This window comes from Seriola aureovittata, chromosome 21, assembly GCF_021018895.1.
Source record: "Seriola aureovittata isolate HTS-2021-v1 ecotype China chromosome 21, ASM2101889v1, whole genome shotgun sequence".
Classification (NCBI taxonomy): Eukaryota; Metazoa; Chordata; class Actinopteri; order Carangiformes; family Carangidae; genus Seriola; species Seriola aureovittata.
In genome coordinates, this window is record NC_079384.1 from 6,915,383 (window position 1) to 6,937,512 (window position 22,130).

Here is a 22,130-nt window from a genome sequence, read left to right on the forward strand (position 1 = left end):
TTCGCCAGTGTGTTGTGTTATGACTAGTATGTTGAGGTGCTGAAACATAGCCCCATGGCCTTGGAAAAATGAATTAACCAGTGGGGCATATGGTGGTTTTGTGCAGGCATATGGTGGTGTCACTTGCCCCTTTAGCTTGAGGCCTTTTTGGAGAGAGCTGCAAGATACCATTCATAAGACTGGTCTAAGAAGCTCTGCTTTACACATGGGAGCTGGAGTAAAGAGGACATGCCAGGACCATGTACTGCTTTTATTTAAAGGTGGCTTTACATGTTTCAAACCATTAAATGGAAAAATCACAGCCGCCGGTTTCCTTTCAAATTAGAATGATATAAAAAATCAGCCTTGGAAGGATATGTAGCTTGCTTGAGATCGATAGTCAGTGAACGGTCTCATCAAACTACTTTAATGTTAAATTGACTTTTTTGTTGTGTCATTGTGTAGCTGCAAGCAAAGGACATTTTGAAAGTCGCACCTGTTGGTGTGCTCAAGGACATTCAGACACCAAGAGTTACAGATTTAGGTGGCAATCAGCAACCCTTGGATTTTCTGACATTATGGCTTGTAAATGCATTTCTTTCTGTTAATCATCTCAGGAGTCTTGGATGTCAAAGTGTCTGTCTTTAAATGCACCAACCGCAATCATTTTCAGATTGGTGCCTGCTGAATTTTCTCTACAAGTCTCTACAAGTTGACTGTATATTTAGAAACCAGTGGCTGTGTGGAAGCACAAATCAGTCTAAAAACATGTCATATGGCTTCAAAAAATGTTTTTTTATTATTTGAAATAAAATGCATTTAGTGCATGATTGTCAATAAAACTTTTGTAAAACTCAATTCTTTGCACAATGTCTAGCTTAAGATTGACTTTAACATCCCTTATACTTGTGAGGCAGTTCAACCTCTGTACACACATCCACATCTGCAAGTTTATATAAAAACATACCCCTCACCGTGGGAGTGATAGTATTAGTAGTTCCCAACACTGGAGTTTTCCAGGTTGGGCCCAGCATTGCGTGGCAGGAGCTGATAGCGTGGCCATAGCAGTGCCGTTGCGTCAGCTTTATTCTCCGCTGAGGCTTTACACTAATTCACTGCATCCGATCCCGCAGCAAGGCGCTCAATGGCCCCGCTCACCGGCTCCAAAGGCCAAACATTTCTCCCATTGTTCCCTTGAGAGAGGCCGGATTTAAAGGGACGGCAGGGGAACAGGAGGATGTTCAGCAACTTTTTTTTTTTTTTTGGGACTGCTTTACATGGATGAACTTCACCAGAACGTTGTTAGTGAAATTCAGATAGTAAAGTGCATGTACCTGTGTGTGCACGTGTGCATGTGTGTGGGGGGTTTTTGGTGTCACTGACCCAAGGTAACCCAGTGGGATTCGCTTTTGGCTCTGTTCAAGATTAAGTTTTTGAGTTGCCGTCCCTCTTTAACACCTCTCATTGTGGGCGTGTGGACGAGAAGTGAGAAATAGACTGAGGCTGTGTGAAATTATTAAAAGTCAGCCCTCATTTTAGTTGTGGGAATCACAGTGTTGGGAGTGAGGATACAAAACACAGCTGAATTCATGATTATGCAGCATTTTCCGGACTTAATAGTGAACATTTCACTTGGGTAATGACATCACCTGTAAATATACACATTGATGTCAAGTGCTCTCTCTGATCATACAGAAGGTTTCCATCAAAAAAGATGTATGGCCATTTATTACTAGGATGCATAAACAGCTGTGAATATGAAACATGGATCGAAGAGCCTAAATATTGGCTTGCACCTTTCAAAATAATATTACAAAGTTCTGTAAAACAACAAAAATGATAGCAAACATTATGCATAAAGAAAAACAGCCAAACTAATTACAAGTCTTAAATGATAAATTGATATTTAATTAATGCTATGCTGCAATGTGTCAAAATATGACCATAACATGTCGTACCTTTTAAAACTTTGTTGGACAGAGGACTCAATGGAAGATGGTTTCATTATACCGGAGACTTCAGAGATGGAGGACCCAAACTTATGTAACATTTAGCTTTAGTGCATCTAATCCTCTGGTATTAAAGCCTAAAGCTGAGCGCTCATAACATTATCCAACTCAGCAGACACTGGGATGGGGTGCTCTCATTACAGCAATGAGCCTCCTGAGTGAGCCCTCATGTCACCATTAGGTTCAGAGCTGCAGCAGCATGAAAGAAGAGGTGCAAACTGACAGTCACCAGTCTTCTCTATTACACTGACGAGGAGAGGCTCCTATTAACCTAACAATACACACGTCAGTAAGAATAGGGACAGAGAACACCCTCTGAGGTTTTGTCTCACCTGTAACTCCATCTCACCCCTTCTAAACTCTGTCATCCTGTTGCATATCTGACAAAAAGATGTGATTTTTTTTTTTTTTTTCCTCAAACGAATGCTTAAGCATATATCAGGCGGTGTTGTCATGAATTACTGGGCCTAGATCAGTCCCAAAGTCGTGCTTTATTTCTGTTTCCGCTGTCATAGTGGATTTTAGTTCATGTAATTCCAACTGTCCTCACTGGTAAAGCGAAAAACAAGGAAAACAGCCACATTCAAACACAACAGCTCAGTTATATCAGTTATATCATACATATTGATCCCTGTATTCTTTTTATCAATGCTAATGCATTATGATTCTTTTTTTTCAACTGTTCCTATTTTGCTCTACAGTACTTTCACGTGTAACTTTTTGTGTAAAGAAATGTTTTTAAGGAATATAGTTTAAATTTTCCATTAAACAATGAGAACGACATGTAATCTCTAATTGGGGACAGAGTTTCTGATTAAAAATGGTAAAATTAGTCCTAGTTATTTCTGTTTCTGAATCAAATCTCATTTGAATCAACCATGTTTTATGGTCACAATACAATTTCACACGACATATAATCATAATTAAGAATCTTATTAACCCTGCAGTGAATATTGTCTGCTAATTAAACAGTAATGGTGCCCACCAGCCTTTGCCAAACTTAGATCTTTTGTTGGTTTATTATTATTATTTAAACCCTGAAGTGTTATTAGACAGCAGTTATGTCAACGAGTCCCATGACCCTGTACAGGATATGTGAATATAGTAAATGAATGCATGAATAGAGTAATTACAATGCGCTTTTAAATGTGATTTTCAGAGAGACTAAAGGTCTGTTCCAGCTCATGTGGTAGTCTTTACTCCTGATCATTGTCTGAAATAAAAATCCAGACCCACAGGCACCTCTTTTTTTCAAACCTCAACTATTACAAATGAATATCTCTCTCTCTCCTTCAGTTTGTGAATTTCATTCTTGTGTTAGGGTGCTACAAAGCTGCAGCTCACCCCGAAGTATCTTAACGCCGCGGGTTTATTCGCTGTGTTGCATCAGAGCTTCACAAGGCAATAACAGTAGAGGACAGGAAGATCCCAAGTGGTGATGTTTCATGCTCTCATTTTGGAGGACTCATTTTATTTTTGGCTCGTTCGCCACACACTAGAGCTCAAGTGGCTGTGCCAATAGCACTGTACAGTAACCTCAGTGGCCTGGCCATTAATGCATGACAGATAGAGCTTGTTCTGCCATGAAGTGTGTGTCATTGTAGTCCACATTACTATCAATTACATTGACTTGGTACAGGTAAGGAAACAGACCTTAAACTAACTTTTCAGCCTACAACTAGTTCATTAAAGCATTTGCAGTGATACACAGGGAGTGAAGCATTTTGCCTTACCCAGAAAAAAACTGACCAGAGTCCTGCATATTCAGAAAAATTCTCATATATTAAATTTCATATCATATAAATATGCACATGCTGCATGTATTTTGGGATTCTCACAGCTTTTTTGGAACTGTTTTTATAACAATTTTCACTTCTCATAACACTCCCTGATACCGAAACGTGTCCAGCAAGAGCTATCTTAGCAGCCAGGAAATTGAGCGTTTAATCTTTCAGCAACTGGAAACGATCCTCTAATTACTGTAATTGGCTGGTGAGGAAGCGGGTGTGGTGGCATGGAGGAGCCACGGTGGCACCCTGATCACCGGCCTCTGACTGTCCTCTGAGCGTCATCGCCTCGGCTGCTTTATCACCTCCGACCACTCTATCCTCCTGGATTGTGTTTCACCAGTCTGTTCTTCACCTCCATCCCCGCTGACGACCTCACAGGGAGGGTTTCTGTGTTTCTGTACGGGCACGAGACCCACGGTTTTCATTCAAAGCTTTATCCCTGGAAGCGTTGGTATAACAATAATGTGGAATAATAAAATATTGAGCAAAGTATTTTTAGGAGAAACTTCATTTATTGCAATGTTGTACCCATTAGAGATTGGGTAAAATTTTACCTTTAGGCTGAGCTCCTCAATTATTTTGAAGCTATGCTGAGTTAAAGAGCAGCTAAATCCCACTGATGATTGATTTTGTCCATGCGCTGTGGGATCTGGAAAGGAAACACACCTAAATCCAACCCATTAATCAATCACTTAATCAATACAAAACAAATACTCAGCCGTCTTTCCTTGCAGTCTAATAGTACCATTGTGATGCAGACAGATCAGAGGGGCTTTACAGAGGAGGTAAACAGTCAAAAACTGTTGTGAAGTAAAATAGAAACACATGTTGGTGTTACATCTGTTTCTCCATTATTAACTCTTAACTTCCATTTCGCCCCAGCTGTGTACAAACTCTTTCCATGAAGAGACCAAAGTGACGGAATAAAGCAAAACTCCAGGCTTAGAGTGTCATTCACTCAAAACTCCCTTATAACCCAAGAGATTTTTTTTTTTTTTTCAACCAAGACAGGGCAGTTTAGTTTAGAAGTAACTGAGGTAGGAGGAGTGCGAAGGAGAGCCGACAGTGTACGGAGCTGTCAGCCCGGCTTAGTGTCACAGTCTGTACCGGCCGTGCTGAGCTGGTGTCACAGTGAGTCTTGGAGGCAGGGCACCAACAGAGTGGTGACACTCCCAGGACATGCGGCCTTTTCCCCACAGTCGCCCCAGACTGCTCTCTCCACTGGACGTCTCATGAGTAGTCATTTACATTTTCTGTCTATAAAGCAGTCAAGCATATTGTCATACAGCTGATCATTAAAATTCCTGGATTTATTTTTTTTTTTTTTTAATAATCTTTTTCCTGTAATTTATATCATTGATTTATCCACTTCTTCTCAACCTTGTCCGGTTTGTCTTCAGTTATTGTTCTCATCTCCCAGAGTGTCTCGTAGAAACCTCCTGTGACCAGGTGTGAACTCGCTGCATTCAGCTGAGGATTACATATGTTCAGCAGGCAGAGTGTGCAATTAAATGTACTGGAGTGAGAGATTTTTCAGTTGAGAAAAGCTGAGAGTAGCACCCCTTGCTGAACACAAAATGTCTTTTGGTTGCATTGCATCATGGTCTCTTGAGGCCTCTGTGTGTAGATAGTTTGGTAGCTTTAACACATCTGTGATGGATTTCCCCCTGCATGGGTGTGAACTTTGCTGAAACGGCTGCTCTCGACAGCTGCTCTTGCTCATTCATTCTGAGGGACTGACCTTTATGGCGGCTCTTTGGATGGATGAAATGGTGTCTGCTAACTAACAGGATGTCATGTTGTTCTTGTTCGGCCAGTAAAGGAAATATGAAAGATCCTTAGCTATTGTATTAGCCACATATTAGCAGTGTGGCTTTAGGGATAGTAGGGATAGTCAGTACAGCACTTTAGACTGAAATATCTCAACAAGGATGGAGGATGAAGCCCGCTGACATTGGTGACTGACTTTTTATCTACCACCACCATGAGCTTCACATTTGTGGTTGTCATGTCTCTGCATCTATTGGATGGATTTCCAATGGACATTCATGTTCCTCTCAGGATGAGCTGTAATAAAGTTTTCTTTTTTCAATGCTAATGCATTAGCATCCCTTGTGATCCCTTGACTTTTTGTGAACTGCCATCAAGTCATTTTAATTTGTCCAGTGTATTGTTCATCAGCCTCAGCTGTACTTTGAATTTAGCACTAATTAGAGAACGTTAGCATGCTAACACTAAATTAAGATGATGAGCACAGAACATTTTGCCTGCTAAACATCAGCAGGTTAGCCAATATTATGAACATATTCGCATGATGATCTTAGCATTTAGCTCGAAGCGCTACCATGCCTAAGCCTCACAGAGCAACTAGGTCAAACATTAGCAAATTATAAGACCCACCTGTTAAGCCTCAACAGGTAATGCTATTTGATTTCCTACTTTTAAGCCAAACTCCTTGTACCTTGTTGATACTATAAGATTTCTTTTGAGAGGAGGTTGAGAGCTGTCTCATCACAGTATGATAAACCCAAAATAACATGTGATCACTGGTTATTTCTAAATCTATGTTTTGGCTGGCACCTGTCGGTCTGAGGGTTTAAAAAAAACGTTCACTCTGTACATCTATTTGCTCTCATAATAATCAGAGTCACAATTTTTTGCGGTTCATTTGTCTGTCTGGGTCCTCTGTATTCCTCCCGGCCTTTTCTACAGGGAACATCTAATCAACTCCTGTGTAATTGGAGCTGTGTAGAGATGATCTGCAGGAGTGGGACGTCGGCTCTAATCACACACACACACACACACACACACACACACACACACACACACACACACACACACACGCACACACACACATACACACACACACACACACACACACACAATTGAACTGTAGCACTGGCAAGAGCAATTATCACTTCAACACTGGTACCTTTGGTTACAATGGAGAACAGCATGTCCACAGGGGGCTGGAAACTCTCATAAGATACTGTACATTTTCTCACTTTTTCTCACCTTATAACCTCTAATAGATGAATAATTGTCCAGACTCTGTGGTTTTTCATCTGTCCGATGGTCTGTCCTGTCAGCTACTGGCTCTGCATATTTATCATTTATTACTGTCTACATTTGGGAAGAGAGGAAGATTTAAATTGTTCTATATCTGACAATAACATGCAGGTACTTTTTAGTCGTGTGTTCTATTTATTCTTCCCCATAGTATAAATATAATCGAATTATGCATCTTGCAGCTTATTTCTGAAGAGAAAAAACAGGCAGTATTATCTTTCTGACCTGCTTTAAGCCTGTTTCATTTTACTTACCATCGTCTTGGTGATAAAAACTGAAAACCAGTGAAAATGGGTTGATCAGCTTGCCACAGTTATCTGCCGCTGGTTGAATGAAGTCTTTGAGGAGCTTTTGGATTCATTTAGCAGCAGTCAGTTATCACCAAGCTTTGCCTCTGCTGGGCAATTGACCATTTTCACTTTACTGTCAGACAGATGTCGTTTTTTTCCCAGTTTCCTTCCTTTTTTTTTTTTTTTTAAATCCAAAATGGGGTGTCACTTTGTGTTTGTTCTTGTCTCCTCCCTGAGGAATGATAAAGTGCTCTGTGCTTTTGTAAACCTCAGCGCTGCTGAGCATGCAATTGGCCAGCAAAGTAACTACTGCACTGTCAAAGAAGTGAGAGTCCCAAAGTACAACAGGACTTTCAGTATTTTGCAGGGTCAGTGTGGAGTCCCTTCTTCTCCGGCCAAAATGAAAGCTGGGTCAAATGCTATCAGACTACATCTCTGAATCGCAGTTGCCCTTTATTGTAGTGTCACCAGGGTTGACTCAAGTGTAACCAGGAAGGATTTATTTGAACCTACCTGATAGGTTAAAATGTATAGCCGAAACAGGAAATGATGGCTACAACAGCAGTGGTGGAATTCAGTAAAAGATGAAACACCAAAGAGAAGATCTGTTTAAAAGCACAGGTAAACATTCCCACTTCTGTTCTTTTTTTTTTATTACAGATTGCCCACATTTGCCATCTGCTTCCTCGACGCCTGTTCTCTTTTTATGGGTGCTGGTTAGCTTAGCCAATGGGTTAATGCTGTTTCAAGCAGACATCTCATCAAAATGCATGTAAAGCTGGGTGCTGTCGCTATAACACTGATGATGTGTTTCTGTCTGCCAGTTCTAAAAAAAAAAAAAAAAGGGCATTTTAGTTCAATTTCAGTTAGAAAAAAAAAAAAAAATCTGATAAAGATAAAGATGTGTATAGAACAGAGGGAAAAATGAGATTTGCTATGGCTGCTACAGCTGCTTTGTATTGTTACCATGGCTCAGATATTGAAATACTACTCTCGTGTAGCAGTAGTGATTAGGCTCGCAGCTACTGAACAGGATTATTCGTCTTCTACTCCAGCTCCTGTCCATTTCTTTCCAATCAAGCTATCTAATCTTATTACTTCACTAATTAACTGCAGCCGGTGATATTTTTAGTATCTAGGTCAGCCTGGTGTCCCTGTGACCTGTGTGGACTGGCTGGATTTGCGAAGCTATACACTAACTCTGACTAATCATTTGTGACATTTTGATACAAATTAATATCTGATTTTCCCTCTGCCTGTTGCTGATTCATATATCTCATTAGTTATCAAACCAATTATCAATAATAAAAAAGCCTATATTAAAAAAAACCCTCTGGCACGCTGGAAGTGATGTGTTTGGCCGCACTGATAGACAAGTGATCTCTGGGGGGATGCTGGGAAAAAGCGCCACAGCCATGAGCAACAAAGACGTTTCCAAAATAATGATAAAACAATGAATCAAACTTTGATTGCTGATTATTAAGGTTTTAAAGAATTTGCATGATGTATTTATTATAAACAATCTTCTAGTTGCATTGAAACAAAGCAGTGACCTTCAGGAGGACACGTCTTTTCAGACAGCTAAGAGGCAGTCTTAAGAGTGATGTGAAGCGACAGGAAGGATCACCACTGACCTGCCCACACAAGAAAACATCCAGTCCAGAAACCTTCCTCTGAGAAATTCTACCAGTCTACTAAAGTCACAATGAAATGTAAAAAGACAACTTGATCTTTTTGTCTCCGAACAAACAGCAACCTCTTCGGCAGTAGGCGCTCGTGTGTTTGTGGCTGCTCACTCACAAAACAAGTCATGACAGGAGTTCAGTCCATCACAGGAGGTTTCATAATGTGGTCCAGGTCCACAAATTTGTTTTTGATTGCACATTTTGATTTGAAGATTGTGAAATTAGTGACAGTTTAAGATACTGTACGGTTTTACAGATGTCGTCAACCTGTTTCAAATATATTTAAACTGAAACTCTTCTTAATGACATGTGCCTTGAATACATAGTGCTTTTTAAAACTGAATATGAATGAATCTATGTTGGGTGCTATATTCTCCTGTCTATAATAAATCTTACACTGCTCCTTTGCACTGTGTGGGAAGCCATATTTCTGTTATAGGCACTGTCAAAACTCTGAACTGTTTTCACACCACAAGTTTGCCTATAATAGACACCTTACTTCATTTTTTAAACTATATGACGACAGTAATATTTTATAATGTTAAAAAAACCAAAGCTATTCAAAAGAGTCAAAACTGTATTATCTTACTGTTCAGTACGTGAACCTACACAACACAACATAGCTGCAATGAAGATGAATCTGATTCTGATTTAAATGCCGAGCTGTGAATTGTTAGTCTTCCTACTCATGGTGAGTGTTTTCTCCACCACGCTCTCTTTGTCTGCGCTCTCAGCGCTGTGCAATCACACTCCAAATGAATCATCTGCCACTCTTGAGTGCATCGTTTCTGACCAGGTTACCCGCTGCACCGGCACCGGTTCTATTCCAGCCTGAACCCCCCCCCCCCCCCCCCCTCCCCCGACCGAACCTCATCTCCACCACCATCACTCTCTGAGTTTGCACCTGCTGCCTCTTTCTCTGTTTGTAATGGATTAATCCACAGGTGAAGAGCAACAAATGAGACTCCCATTCCCTTCTAAAGAGACACGAAAACACAGCCATGACAGAATGTAACGCCTGAAAAGACAAAGCTCACAAGAGGAAAAAAAAGCAATGAAAGTGAGTGTGCTCCTGTTTAGGAAAATAACTGTTTCCTCAACTTGGGTCCAGTTGGCTGTGTTGTTGATGGGCCAATATTTTTACATTATTCTACCCATTCCACTAAAATGAATTTGTGTTTTGAGCCACAAATGAGTTGTTATCATTTGCCATCCACCCAACCCTCTTAAATCTTCTGATCACTCTGATTCTATGTAGAAACGCTGATGTGACAGGTGATTTACCAACAGCTATTTATATACTATATAAAATTAGAAGAGCATGTCATTGCCTTGTCCCTCGTAACAAGGTGTATGTAAAGGATGTGCAGAACATCACACTTTGAGACCTGTGATTATTAATTTTCACTTCCAGATGCTCCCTGACACCTTGGAGGAGGAAGCATGGCTAGTTAAGAGGAACAACAGTACTGAGCATGGCTGACTTTAATTTAGTGTGAGAGTGTATGTAGGCACTGATCTGTGTGTTCATGCAGCTGTTTTTACGCCTGACTGTGTACCAGCTTTGTGCCTGTCGTTTCCCATCCTGGTCGCAGAACATATCAGACCGATCCCGATGGACCGAGCCTGGACTCTTTATTCTTCGAGAGGAGATTCCAGCTCTGGTTACCACACTGACCATACGACACTGGTCACCTGAAACCAGCACCTACAGCCACCTACAACCAGTCGGCTTCATTTGTCACTTTCACCGCATTCACGGTAAAGTCTACTACATATATGTCCTCTGTCTGAAGGTACAGTATGAAGCGCAGTTTGCCTTCCTCAGTTACACAATGACTTATCAATACGGGCTCACCAATAATTGCTGCAAACAGATGATCATTATTCCATATAATCAGAATTAGAATAGAATGAACATAGCACAACATGTGACATTCGGAAATCAAAATGCACATCAAACGTGTGTAATCAGGCAGCCTATCGCACGGCATGAAGCAATTGCCACCCACAGTTTCTTTTCCATCAACTACAATGGGGGAGGTTGTATTTCCTGTAATGGCTGCCAGTGGTCACGGTTTCTTTGCATCCCTGCAGCTTGCTGTCTGGCTGGCTACACTTTTTCCATTTTTGCCTGATGAGGCTGGTGCTGGCTGGGCCTTTCAGTGAAGCCGTCTCCTCACTTTCACTGCGCAGTGCTGAGGCACTCTGGCTCTCTGCCCTGCCAGCCTCCTCCTCCTCCTCCTCCTCCTCCTCCTCCTCCTCCTGCCACCTTGCTTTGTTTCTGACTGCCCCACCTGCCCCAACTCCCCCACCATCACCCCCGAGGAGCCACAACACCGCTCCATCCAGCGAAGATGTAAACTAAGCTAGCACAACAACAACACACCCTCCTCCATTATTCATCTGCCCCCTTTAATGAGTTTTCCATCCACCTTCATGCATCTACCACAATTAAAACAAACAATTATTGTGTTTGATCACTTAAATTTGCTGCGTACAAAAGCATCTATCCTGCATTAACTTCCTCCCCTGTGTTTAAGATAGCTAGAATGAGTGGGGAAGGAGTAAATAATGGACCAGAAAATGCTAAATGAAGGTGCATTTCTCAGCAGATACGGTGCCATAAAATCAACAGCAGCAACACACAGAAGACAAGGTGCGGCATTTAAATAGATTTTGCTTTCATGTTCTCATTTATCTCTCAAAACTAATTTGATGTAGTTACTAGTCTATTTGCTCTACAGAAGCCCCAAGCTGTGTTCTTCAGAGTGACCCTGAAGAAGTAGCAGTAACATTCCTGCTGGTCTGATCAAATCTTGCGGAAATTAATTTGATAATTAATCCTCCTCTGTGACCCTCTTCCTTTTACACTAAAGAACTGTCTAAGCTTTCACTGTCGTGCCAGGCCAAAAGATCGCATGTCAATCACACAGATAATATGTTTGTTTACATACCATGATCATGAAAAGGAGGCCAGCTAAATATTTGATGGCTTCTTCGAGTTACCCAGGAACAGTCACCCTGTGACCCAACACTAGAGTTGGACCTCAGCACATCCAGTCATTGTTAAACACCTCTACAGAGCACTGGCTCACATTTGTGGGCACATGACTCTGGTTGGCAAATAATATAAAGCACTCTCAGGCTTTGTGCTCTCTCTACTCTCTACACCGGCCACAATTATGACTCTCAGCAACTAGTGGTCCTCAGCGCACCAAGTATAAACTCATTCTGCTGCTGTGTGTGAGGTGTTTATTAAAAGAAAGATAAGAACCCAGAGGACAAACGTGTAACAGCTTTTCATTAAATCCTCTTTAAAAATTTATAATGTGGTTTATATCTTAGGTGCTCAGTCTTGTTCATCATCAGCTAATCGACATCCCATCGCTCCTGACCTCACCTTGACTCCCTGACACACTTGCATACACTTCACACACTTTCCGTGCAGCATCCCAATGGACAGAGCTTAGCCAAGCATGCATCAGCACTTGTCTGCGCTCTCCATGCTGCAGGCACTCAGCAATAGTCGCTCCACTACTCGAGGCAACTCCAACACACCTCAGTCCTCCTCTAATCTCAGAGCAGCTACGCTGTGAGCCGAGACAATGTGAAACGTATAGTCCTAAAGAAGCCGAGAGAAAGACAAAGAGCGAGTGGGACGGGAGCTTGAAAACGAGAGAAAATGTCTGAGGCAACACAAAAGGGCAATTAAACGCTTAGTCATGAAAGAACATCTCATCCTGTTATTGCCTTTATTGTATCAGTCTAAATATACCACTTTAAATGAACATGTCAAATCTTTGTCTGATCTGTTTTGTTGTCACTTCTCATTGATCTCAGTCATTGCCCTTTATAATCACTGTTTCCTCAAGATGAGCCATGGAAAAAGTTACTGCTTACTTCAAAGATTGATCATTGTAATATGCTCTAATGAACCGCAGGTGTTGCCTAATTTACAAAAGATGGAAAAACTATGGCAGCTATGTGCTGAGTTGTTTTCATTGGTTGTGTTTTGAATGGAGGCTACTGGAGATTGCATGCAAAAGAAGCCATAACGTGTTGTGGAGTGGAATTAGCACCGACAGCACCATATAAATATGATGTATTTAGGATGAGTGTTTCATCTGTGCAGAGTTTAGATACAAAAAGATATAACAGAAATCATTCAATCATGGAAAAATCCCACAAACCCGCTGAGATATATTCAAATCCTAGAGGCTTCAGAAAATACTTGATTGCCTTTTTAAATTAATATATACCATGATTCTGATGAGAATGATTGCTCATAATTGAATCACTGGAGCACCAGTCTAATCAGGAACTGACAATTATTTAAATCAAATGTGCAACAAAGAGTTACAATTGTGCTTTTCACATCAGAAAGCATGAAAGGCCATTCAGGTCGTAGCTGCAGAACAGCAGGAAGTGCTGCAATGTTGAAAATAACTTATTGTATTAAGCTAGAATGGAATAGAAAATAATTTAATTTAATAGCTTCCAGTAAGTTTATTGTACTATAGCACTATTATTTTCCTTATCTTGCGTGTTTTGACCGCATTGTAAAGTGAAAACAAGCTTGATATTTATTTAATGATGGTTCAAGCGTTGTCAGGACAGCCGATAATGTGATCTGCATCAAAGCATTAAGGCAAGTTGACCAGGTAAGACGAGGAGATGGATTTCCCCATTTACAAGCATCTAATTACCTTATCGTAGCTTCTTAAGTACAACATTAGATGTCTAGCTCCTGCAGTATTCTTTACCCTATCCTTTTCCCTTTTTTTCCTACTTCCACTGTTTCTTCCACCATATTTCCCCCAGGGTCTCTCCGAAACCCCTAAATAATGCACATGGAGTGAAGGGCTTAAAGGGGCTGTATGATGGATCACTCTCCTCTTTCTGGAGCTGTTGTATTCTTCCTGCACTGAAGCTTATTTATCATTTCCATAATGACGCTGCTCTCAGGTGAATCTCTAAATATATATATTTACACCAGACAGCCTTAAAAAAGAACCACATTTTTTCCATGATCCAGTTTATAGTATGTGACATCACGGCGAAAATGGGTCACATGCCTGCTTTGAGAATTTTTTTTTTAAAGCTTATTTACAGAGTGAAATCAGTAAACTGCCAGTTCTCGTGTTTCTCCAGAGCTGTACAAGTCGTATTGTTGAACTGATGTTTTTACAGAAATTCAGTTTGTATTGGGTTGCACTGCAAATTAGAGAATGTTTTAAATCATAAAGGGAAAACATATTTAAAGGAAGTAAGTGTAAAAAATATTGTGATTCCATCTGAATTCAAATCTTTGTATTTTTTCAAAAACAACATAAGTATCTTAAAACTGCATTAAAGCTCCTGTTTGGTTATTATATGATTTCGGGAGAGTAAATATGGCAGCTATTTCATTAACTCATTCATTTTATTTCATTGCTTTATGGTTGAACTATTGTTACAGGTTTAAAGTGCAAATCTTCCTACAAATAAACATGTTACTTGAGTATAAATAATGATAAAGATATAAATATAAAGAGTTAAAATCAACAATTTTCAACAAACTCTGAACAATGAGGATGTTTATCAACTATTTTGAATAAGGTTTTGGCCTGGGAAAGGAGAGAACATGCCGGAACCAAACTGAATGTCAACATAAAGTACTTGAAAGACAAATAACGCTTTAATGATCCCTGTGGGGAAATTGGCTCATTGCAGCAGTACGGAGCAAAATATATAAGAACACAACCATTAATTACATTGAATATAGAGTTTGGGAGAAATGACTGAAATAAATAACCCACCTGACAGCAAATTTAATCTGAAAATAGGCTATTTGACCTTTTCGCAAATATTTTATGAACTAAAACTTTACAAAAGTACAGAAGAAGCTACAAAGACATTATGGCAGTTACCACACCCAGAGCCAGAGATAAAAATGGACAATAAGAGCAGATCTGTTGGAGGTCGGCTAGAGAGAGTGTTGCATCTTCTGTGCCACGTGTGTATTTGTCAGTGCACCAGTAGTGAAATATATCACACCATGTTTTGTGTTTTTCATGTGTCATAATCAATACCCTAAGTAGCACGAGGATCACAGTTCACAAGCTGTAACACTTCACATTCAGATAAATCAGCAGGCTTCCACATAATGTGTAACAACCTCTCCACCAATCTGTGCTGCAGTTCAAACATCCTTTCACATCTTTCCACAGAAGTAGGTGACAGTGTGTGGAAAGTAACAGATTTCTGCTCATGGCTGCCACTGCAACACAACCTTTTTTTTATATACAGTAAGACAACGTGAAATAAGGGGCTATAAAGATTCTTTGAGAAAATGTATTATATACACACTATATTATCAAGGCTAAGCGTATGAAGCTACACTGGCAGCTCTGTGAGGCTGTACTTAGGCACAGTGGTGCTTCTAGGTAAACACTAACATCAACATGCTCATGCTCACAATAACAATGCTAACAGGCTGATGTTTAGCAGGTATAATGTTCCCTTTGTTCACCACCTACGTTTAGCATCTTAGCATGCTAACATTTTCTAAGTAGAACTATAATAATAATACTAATGATGATATTAATATAATTATTTATAGAGCATTTTTCTATTGCTTTACAACAAAAAAATCAAATAGTATAATAAACTGAGGGCGGATTGAAAGACAATGAAAATAGATGATAGAAAGGCAGAAGATGATAAAATATGTAAATGAAAATAAAAAGAGAAACCAGTAAGAATAGTAAAACATGAGAGAATTAATTAAAAGGCAAGTTAGATAAATAGGTTTTCAGCTGTTTAATAATGTTCACTGAGCCTGCATCTCTCATAGCTCTTGGCAGGCTATTCCAAAGTTTTGGAGCACAGTTAAAAAAAAGCTGCAGACTGTTTTCTTGTATGTAAAATTGTGTGTATTTAAAAGCCTGGCAGACTGGAAGATCTGAGAGCTCGTGAGGGATTATAAAACGACAGAGAATCTGCAAATATACATATTGTAAATATATTACAGATGGAAAATTTACAGTCTACTCTAAGAGTGTTTATAAAGTGTGCTCAAATGTGTTTTTTCTTCTTCTAAATAAGTGAAAGTGAACAACTGTTCCTTGCTCATATTATTTAGTTTTCTGAGAGACGTGACATATGTACTGTAATCTGTTCAGACATGCTGTTTGTACCAACCCAGCAATGAGTTAAAATGAATGAAATATCATCCCAGCAAGAAATTAGTGCATAATAGAGGAGTCATTGTTAAACATTAATGTTATATATGAATGTATAGAGTGAGTCAGTACTCAGCATTAATGTTAAGACAGTGTGCTGCTGCTGCTGCTGCTGCTGCTGCTCTCCCATCAGCGGTCAATTATATTGAGGACAGTCATTTATCACTGAGGTAATATAGTCTCCAGAGAGGAGAGAGAGAGCAGCAACAACCCCACACTTTAACTGAGTGTGTTTACTGTGCGTCAGACAATTATTTAAGTCTGAAGCGGTAATGAATGTGACACAGTCCACAACCAAACAGAGCACTCAAATGAGTTTTTGAAGGGAGGTGGAATTAAATCATCATCATAGCTCAGTTTAGGATAAAGTTGCAGTTTTAGTGGTTCACTGGTGATTGTTTTTTACTCCTGATCATAAGTCATCTCTTTTTTTTATACAGTGCACCAAGTTTGTGTCATATTTAATGTCACCTGATTTTATCACAAGATACCTCAGATGCAGAGCAAAACCTGTGGTCCACTGACAGTGGTAAAGTCCAGTCATCTTTCAGTGGAGTGAACTCACTGAACTACTTCATAAGGCCTCAGTAAGTATGGTGTGACCCCTGGTGGATAAAGGGATTGTTTGCAACATCTACGCTGTGTGAAGAACCTTTGTTTTCGCACTCTCACTGTTGTACACTTGACTGTCGAGAGGAGCTTCCTCTCGGTGCAGCCTTTTCCAAGTTTTAAAACTATGTGAGGCAATAATACATTGCTGTATTTTGATGTAATTACCTAGTCAGTCATGTGATCACCCAGTCAGGCCATCATTTAGTCAGACAGTCTGACAGTTTGTCCGGCAGAAACCAGAATTGATGACCAGAATTAATCATAGTGGTTTGTAGGTCCACTATTTGTAGACAACCTAGTTTAGTTTAGCTGGACCTGATGTTGTTGCAGGCTCGTCTTCCTACTTTGTCTCCTCGTCTGACCCCTTGTCATTCAAGAGATTATTTTACAGACAGTCTCCCTTGAGGATTCCTTTACAAACCTTATTTTCTGTGTGCGTCACATATTAGGTCCTGTAGCACTGTGTGGGATCTGTGACGGCATGACTGAAACAGGAGCCATTGTAGAGTTGAAAACATCTATCAGTACTTTCTGATTTTATGTTCACATATTGGAGCTAGAGGCGACAGACGCCCTTTCCTCTTTAACACACACATGCACACACACGATATTCTCCCTCTCCGTGATATTTCTTGTATCCACCGTTTTCTCTTTCAGTCCTCTAGTGAGAGGACAAAATACAATTTATATAGGACATGTTAGTTCCATGTTTAAACCACTTCATTCTACCAGGACTGTTCACTTGTGAAGACACCATAGCCCAGACGCCTGAGGCTGGGCTCTGGCTCGTCAGCCCCTGCACTGACGTCACCCAGGAAAACATACACCCTTCTGTGTTCATCTGGCTCCATCATGTGGCTGAATGCAGGTCAATGTGACGCTAAAGGACAAAGAGAATGCCCTCAAAAAGTCCTAGAAGAGAGGAGACTGTGCTTGTGAAGTTGACTCAGTCCAGGGTGTGATATTCAAAAGATCTGATAAAGTCCACATAGAGCATTGTATCACCAGAGAACAATAATGAACTGTACATGTGTGCCCTGCTGAGATTATCAAGAGTCATGTTTGCTGATCCACATTTTTGATTTTCCACTCAGTGCTGGAAAGTGGAGCAGAACGAACATAAGATATACTGTAGTCCCCACAGAACACAGCAGCTACAGAGGGCTTTTCAAGTACATTTGGGAGTTAGCCAACTCACTGAAATGTGCCACTTTATTTAAATAGGAGCCTATGCATCATTGTAGCTGGTTTGATCCAAAAATCACATTACCTGGCTGCTTCTGGCACCTAACTTTTAATCACTGCTTCAAATGACTAGTTTAGGGAACAAATTAAATATAGGTATATATGATTTAGCTCGCTCTTGTCAAGGAAATATACTTTTTCATTTTTACTGCCTTTGCAGCAAAATTAATTGCGTATTTTTGATAATAATTTAAATCAACATCTTATTAAACAGGAGGGAACATTTGCACCGACTTATACTGTACATTCAATCCTCATACTGTTCACACACTTTTACATGCAAAATGCACCAATGTTATATAATGTAATGCTGGAAATGAGATGAGACAGTGGCTTGTTTTCAAAATAAGACATTTTCTACTTTATACTTCTATGTGTAATTGTTCAGTAGCAAATACTGAGCTTAGTATTCAGCAAGTTTGAGTCAGACTGAACAAAGTTTTTCTCCCTTACTGGGCTGCACTTTCAAGTCTGATCCATGTTGCTGATATTGCACGTGCTTGGATATTTGTTACGAGAAAAATGTACTGTACAGTCAAAGGTCCTCATACTGTTTGTCCCTGAAGTCTGCCTCACCCAGCCCTTCCTCTACAGTTTTTAAGAACTTTTCAGAACCACCATCTGCATCTGCTCCAGTGATTGTGAATTTTATATAACAAATTAATTGTTTCCCCGTGCGATTGCCAACACCTCTGGCGTTTATTTCATATTTTCTACATGATTTAACAGGCTATCTGCATGGAAAAGCTGAGGAATGGGGGTGGTTCCTAAAAAGGATACATGCTGTGGAGGAGTTATGTGTCCCAGAGATCTTACATAGATATCATGTGAATTCTTCATATCAATTCACAAATTTATTCTCAATGTATACTGTAAGACTTAGCTTTAAGACAACGTTGTTTCCTAGCAGCTTAATTACAATGAATGTTTGTATTTTGACACAATTTAGACATAACAGGTCGATATGATTCCATTTAATATGGAAAGAATTTGAGGAACAATATTTTTTTACACAGAAAAATAAATAAAATACACAAGTTGATCTTATATTACAAAACCGACACTCCTCAGCTGCAATAAGAATTTATATTTATATAGTTCACAGTAAAAAATGACATGACAACGAAAAATGGCTTTTTCCTGAATGACAGATGTTCTTGATGATAGAGTGCTTGGAACAACTCAACCCGTGAGATCAACTTGTGACTGCACTCTAGTTTCCTGTCCTTGGTAACTTGAACTCTCAGCGAGGATCGGCAAAATCGAGCATCAGGTCTCGTCATGTGACTGTAAGTAAATTGGCTTGGCCTGCTTCCTCAGGCGCTGCTGCGTTCGTAGCTTCCTGCCCTTCTGAGTTGCAAGTCCCAGTGGTGGTAAGTAGGACTACAGGAACATTCAGAGAACAAAATAACTGAATAAAATGTATCAACAACACAATAACCTACACAAAAAGAATTAAGGAGGCTTGATAAACGGTAACTTACAGCCCTTGGATATGGGTTCCTGTAATGTAGACCTGTGAAGAAAATAATAATGTTGAAGGGGCTTCTCAACATCATATGAAACCTTGAAAACATTATTCTTTCAGAGCAAATCCTATAGTCCTGCATGGCCCTACCCAAAGTGTCTGATTCCCTTGGTATATGGATGATTCACTTAATCTGTATTGTCTTATTACTTATTTATTGTTTTATAATGTCTTAAAGTTGAGCAGTTGTATAAACAGTTTAAGTCTAGAAATGAACTAATCTCTTATAATCTGACCAAAATGAAATTAAATAAAATAATAAAAGAGCATGCAATAGGAAAAACGTATCATATGTTATTTACACAAGTGATTACAGCAGGCTTATATTTCAGTTAACTGTTGACAAAATAAACCCTGAACATGCTGATGGTTTTACTTTTTCTGGCTTTTCTTTTGTCAGCAACATTCAGATCATCAGGTCAGTGTTTATTCCTCTGCTTACTCAAGACTTTCAGATGAACTTGCACAACCACTCAGTGACAAATACTTCTATCACACTGTATCACATATTACAACTGACCAAAGACATCACTGAGTTACACCCTCAGATTGAGATGTAGAGAGCAGAATCATTCACCTAATGAAAACGTTACAGCAACTGTGTCACATGGTTCATAATTTCTGCACCTGGCGGATGTTTCACTGAATTTAGGTCACAATACAACTTGAGATTCTTATCAAAAGCTTTAGGCTAAACAAAACAGAAATCATAAAAACAACCTGAATTCTCATTTGATAAACAGAAAACAAATGAAAGCACCACTTTAAATAGCGGCCTCTTGTCTAGTCCAGAGTTTTGTAAGGAAAACTTGTGTCTTACCTATTTCTATCCTTGCTTCACATTCTTCTACACACTTCTTTATTGACTCTTGATCTGTGAGCTGAAACAAGTAACAAGAGATTAGTAATGCACACTCCTATAAAACAACTGTACATTCATTTCCATGAGCAGAATATTGTTGTTCACACCTGCTGGTTTTGCCTGAATAGAGTGCGGGCCTCCTGAAGTATGTACTTTCTCTCAGTCTCTGTGTCACCTGTAACCCCACTCTGTGCCTGCCAGGTTCGGGCGATGCGAAACACCCGCATGTACAGTGACAGCACTGTCCTGCGAGTGGAAGCCGTCATCTGGGATCAAAATCTGAGAAAACAGCAGGTGCAAGCACGATAAAGGAAATTAAGCTTGATGACATTACAAACCCTTCTAATACTATCGTATCATGTGTTTCTTATGCGCAACTCCTGCTAAAAGATACCGTTTTGTTGACAACTTTGATGTATTGTCATGAAGATTACACACAAAATCAATCATGTTTCCAACAGCCTGCCCCTAGTTGAATTTACTCAGTCTCTTTGTCAATTTATATACCTCTAAAGACACTACATCATGCAAAAGGCTGCAAGTTTGGTAACAGTTTGCTGGACATCATATTACTTATGAGTGGTGACGAGAGAACATAGTGCTCGGCTGTCACACATCTATAATCCAGGTGTATGTATCTTTTGAGGACAGGAAGTTAGGTACATTAAGTTATCTAAAAGATTTTTTTTATTAAGATAAGAGAATTCTTCAAAAAGTCTTCCCATTATGTTTGCTTCACACACACACACACACACACACACACACACACACACACACACACACACACACACACACACACTAAACATGGAGGTGTCATTATTTGTGCCATAAACCATTAAAACCAACCATTACTATGCTGGAATAATACCAGAAGTTTTCAGTGTCTTGTGAGTTTGTAGTTCATTCATTCATTTTCTACCGCTTATCCTCTAGTAGGGTCGCGGGGGGGCTCGAGCCTATCCCAGCATGTGAGTTTGTAGTGATTTAATTAAACAGTGCATTAACGAACATGCACCAAAAACAAGACAATCAAAAACAAAATAATAAAGATCTTGAATCTGCCCCTCTGCAAGAGAGACCAGCAAGATTTGTTAATAACATATGACGTGCCTTTGTTGAAGATGTGCTTTAGAGGTGCAGATTCCCAACAACATCTGCAAATAATCAAATTACCAAATCCACTTGACATGCAGTGAACCAAGGACATTTTGGGCCCCTTGAAGTCTGGGGCCCAGGGTTAAATCATGCTTTCTTTTCCAGAGAGTCCCCATCACTCAACAGTAGATGTCACTAAAACCTACACGGGGCTGTTTTCCAAACATTGCCTTTTAACAGTTACATGACTGACTGTAAGGTATTAATTGTATATTCTAATATGTATGTGTGTGTGTGTCTATGTGTGAGAGAGAGATTAAAGGAAGTCTTAAGAATAATGTAATTCTATTTGTATTAGCTCTTGTTTTCTTATACTTCGGCATCAGATGTTAGCATAAAGCTAGCTCTCCTTGAGCCCTCTCACATTGACAGCCCAAGATGAGCATCTGTTGTTTCAGAGAACGTGGTTAAATTAGTCGTGGGGCGAGAGCCACATTCACAATAACGACTTGCATTAGCGTTATCGTTAATCATGTTTTCCAAATTATCTGACAGCAAAAACTTTGACCTACCGACTGTGTCTGAAGAAGAGGCTAATTCGCAAGCAGCTTGCTAGGGCAGCAGAAAAACACTTGTCCACTGATGATGACGTTTTCAAAGGTTGCAAGAAGGAAACGAAAAATAAGCCCATAATAATAATAACATAAATGACTGACTGTAATTTTTTTTTTTTTTTTACC

The 22,130-nt window shown here is 39.7% G+C and overlaps 1 protein-coding gene across 1 annotated transcript; it reads right to left on the reverse strand.

Moving 5' to 3' along the window:
* Positions 1–18,580: 18,580 nt before the first annotated feature.
* Positions 18,581–22,052, reverse strand: lyrm1 (LYR motif containing 1). The gene is made up of 5 exons (XM_056366413.1): positions 21,963–22,052; positions 20,403–20,574; positions 20,254–20,314; positions 19,390–19,421; positions 18,581–19,288 (listed from the first exon to the last, which is right to left on the reverse strand). The coding sequence occupies exons 2-5, from the start codon at positions 20,559–20,561 to the stop codon at positions 19,175–19,177; spliced, it is 366 nt and encodes a 121-aa protein (XP_056222388.1). The 5' UTR covers positions 20,562–20,574; positions 21,963–22,052; the 3' UTR covers positions 18,581–19,174.
* Positions 22,053–22,130: the final 78 nt, after the last annotated feature.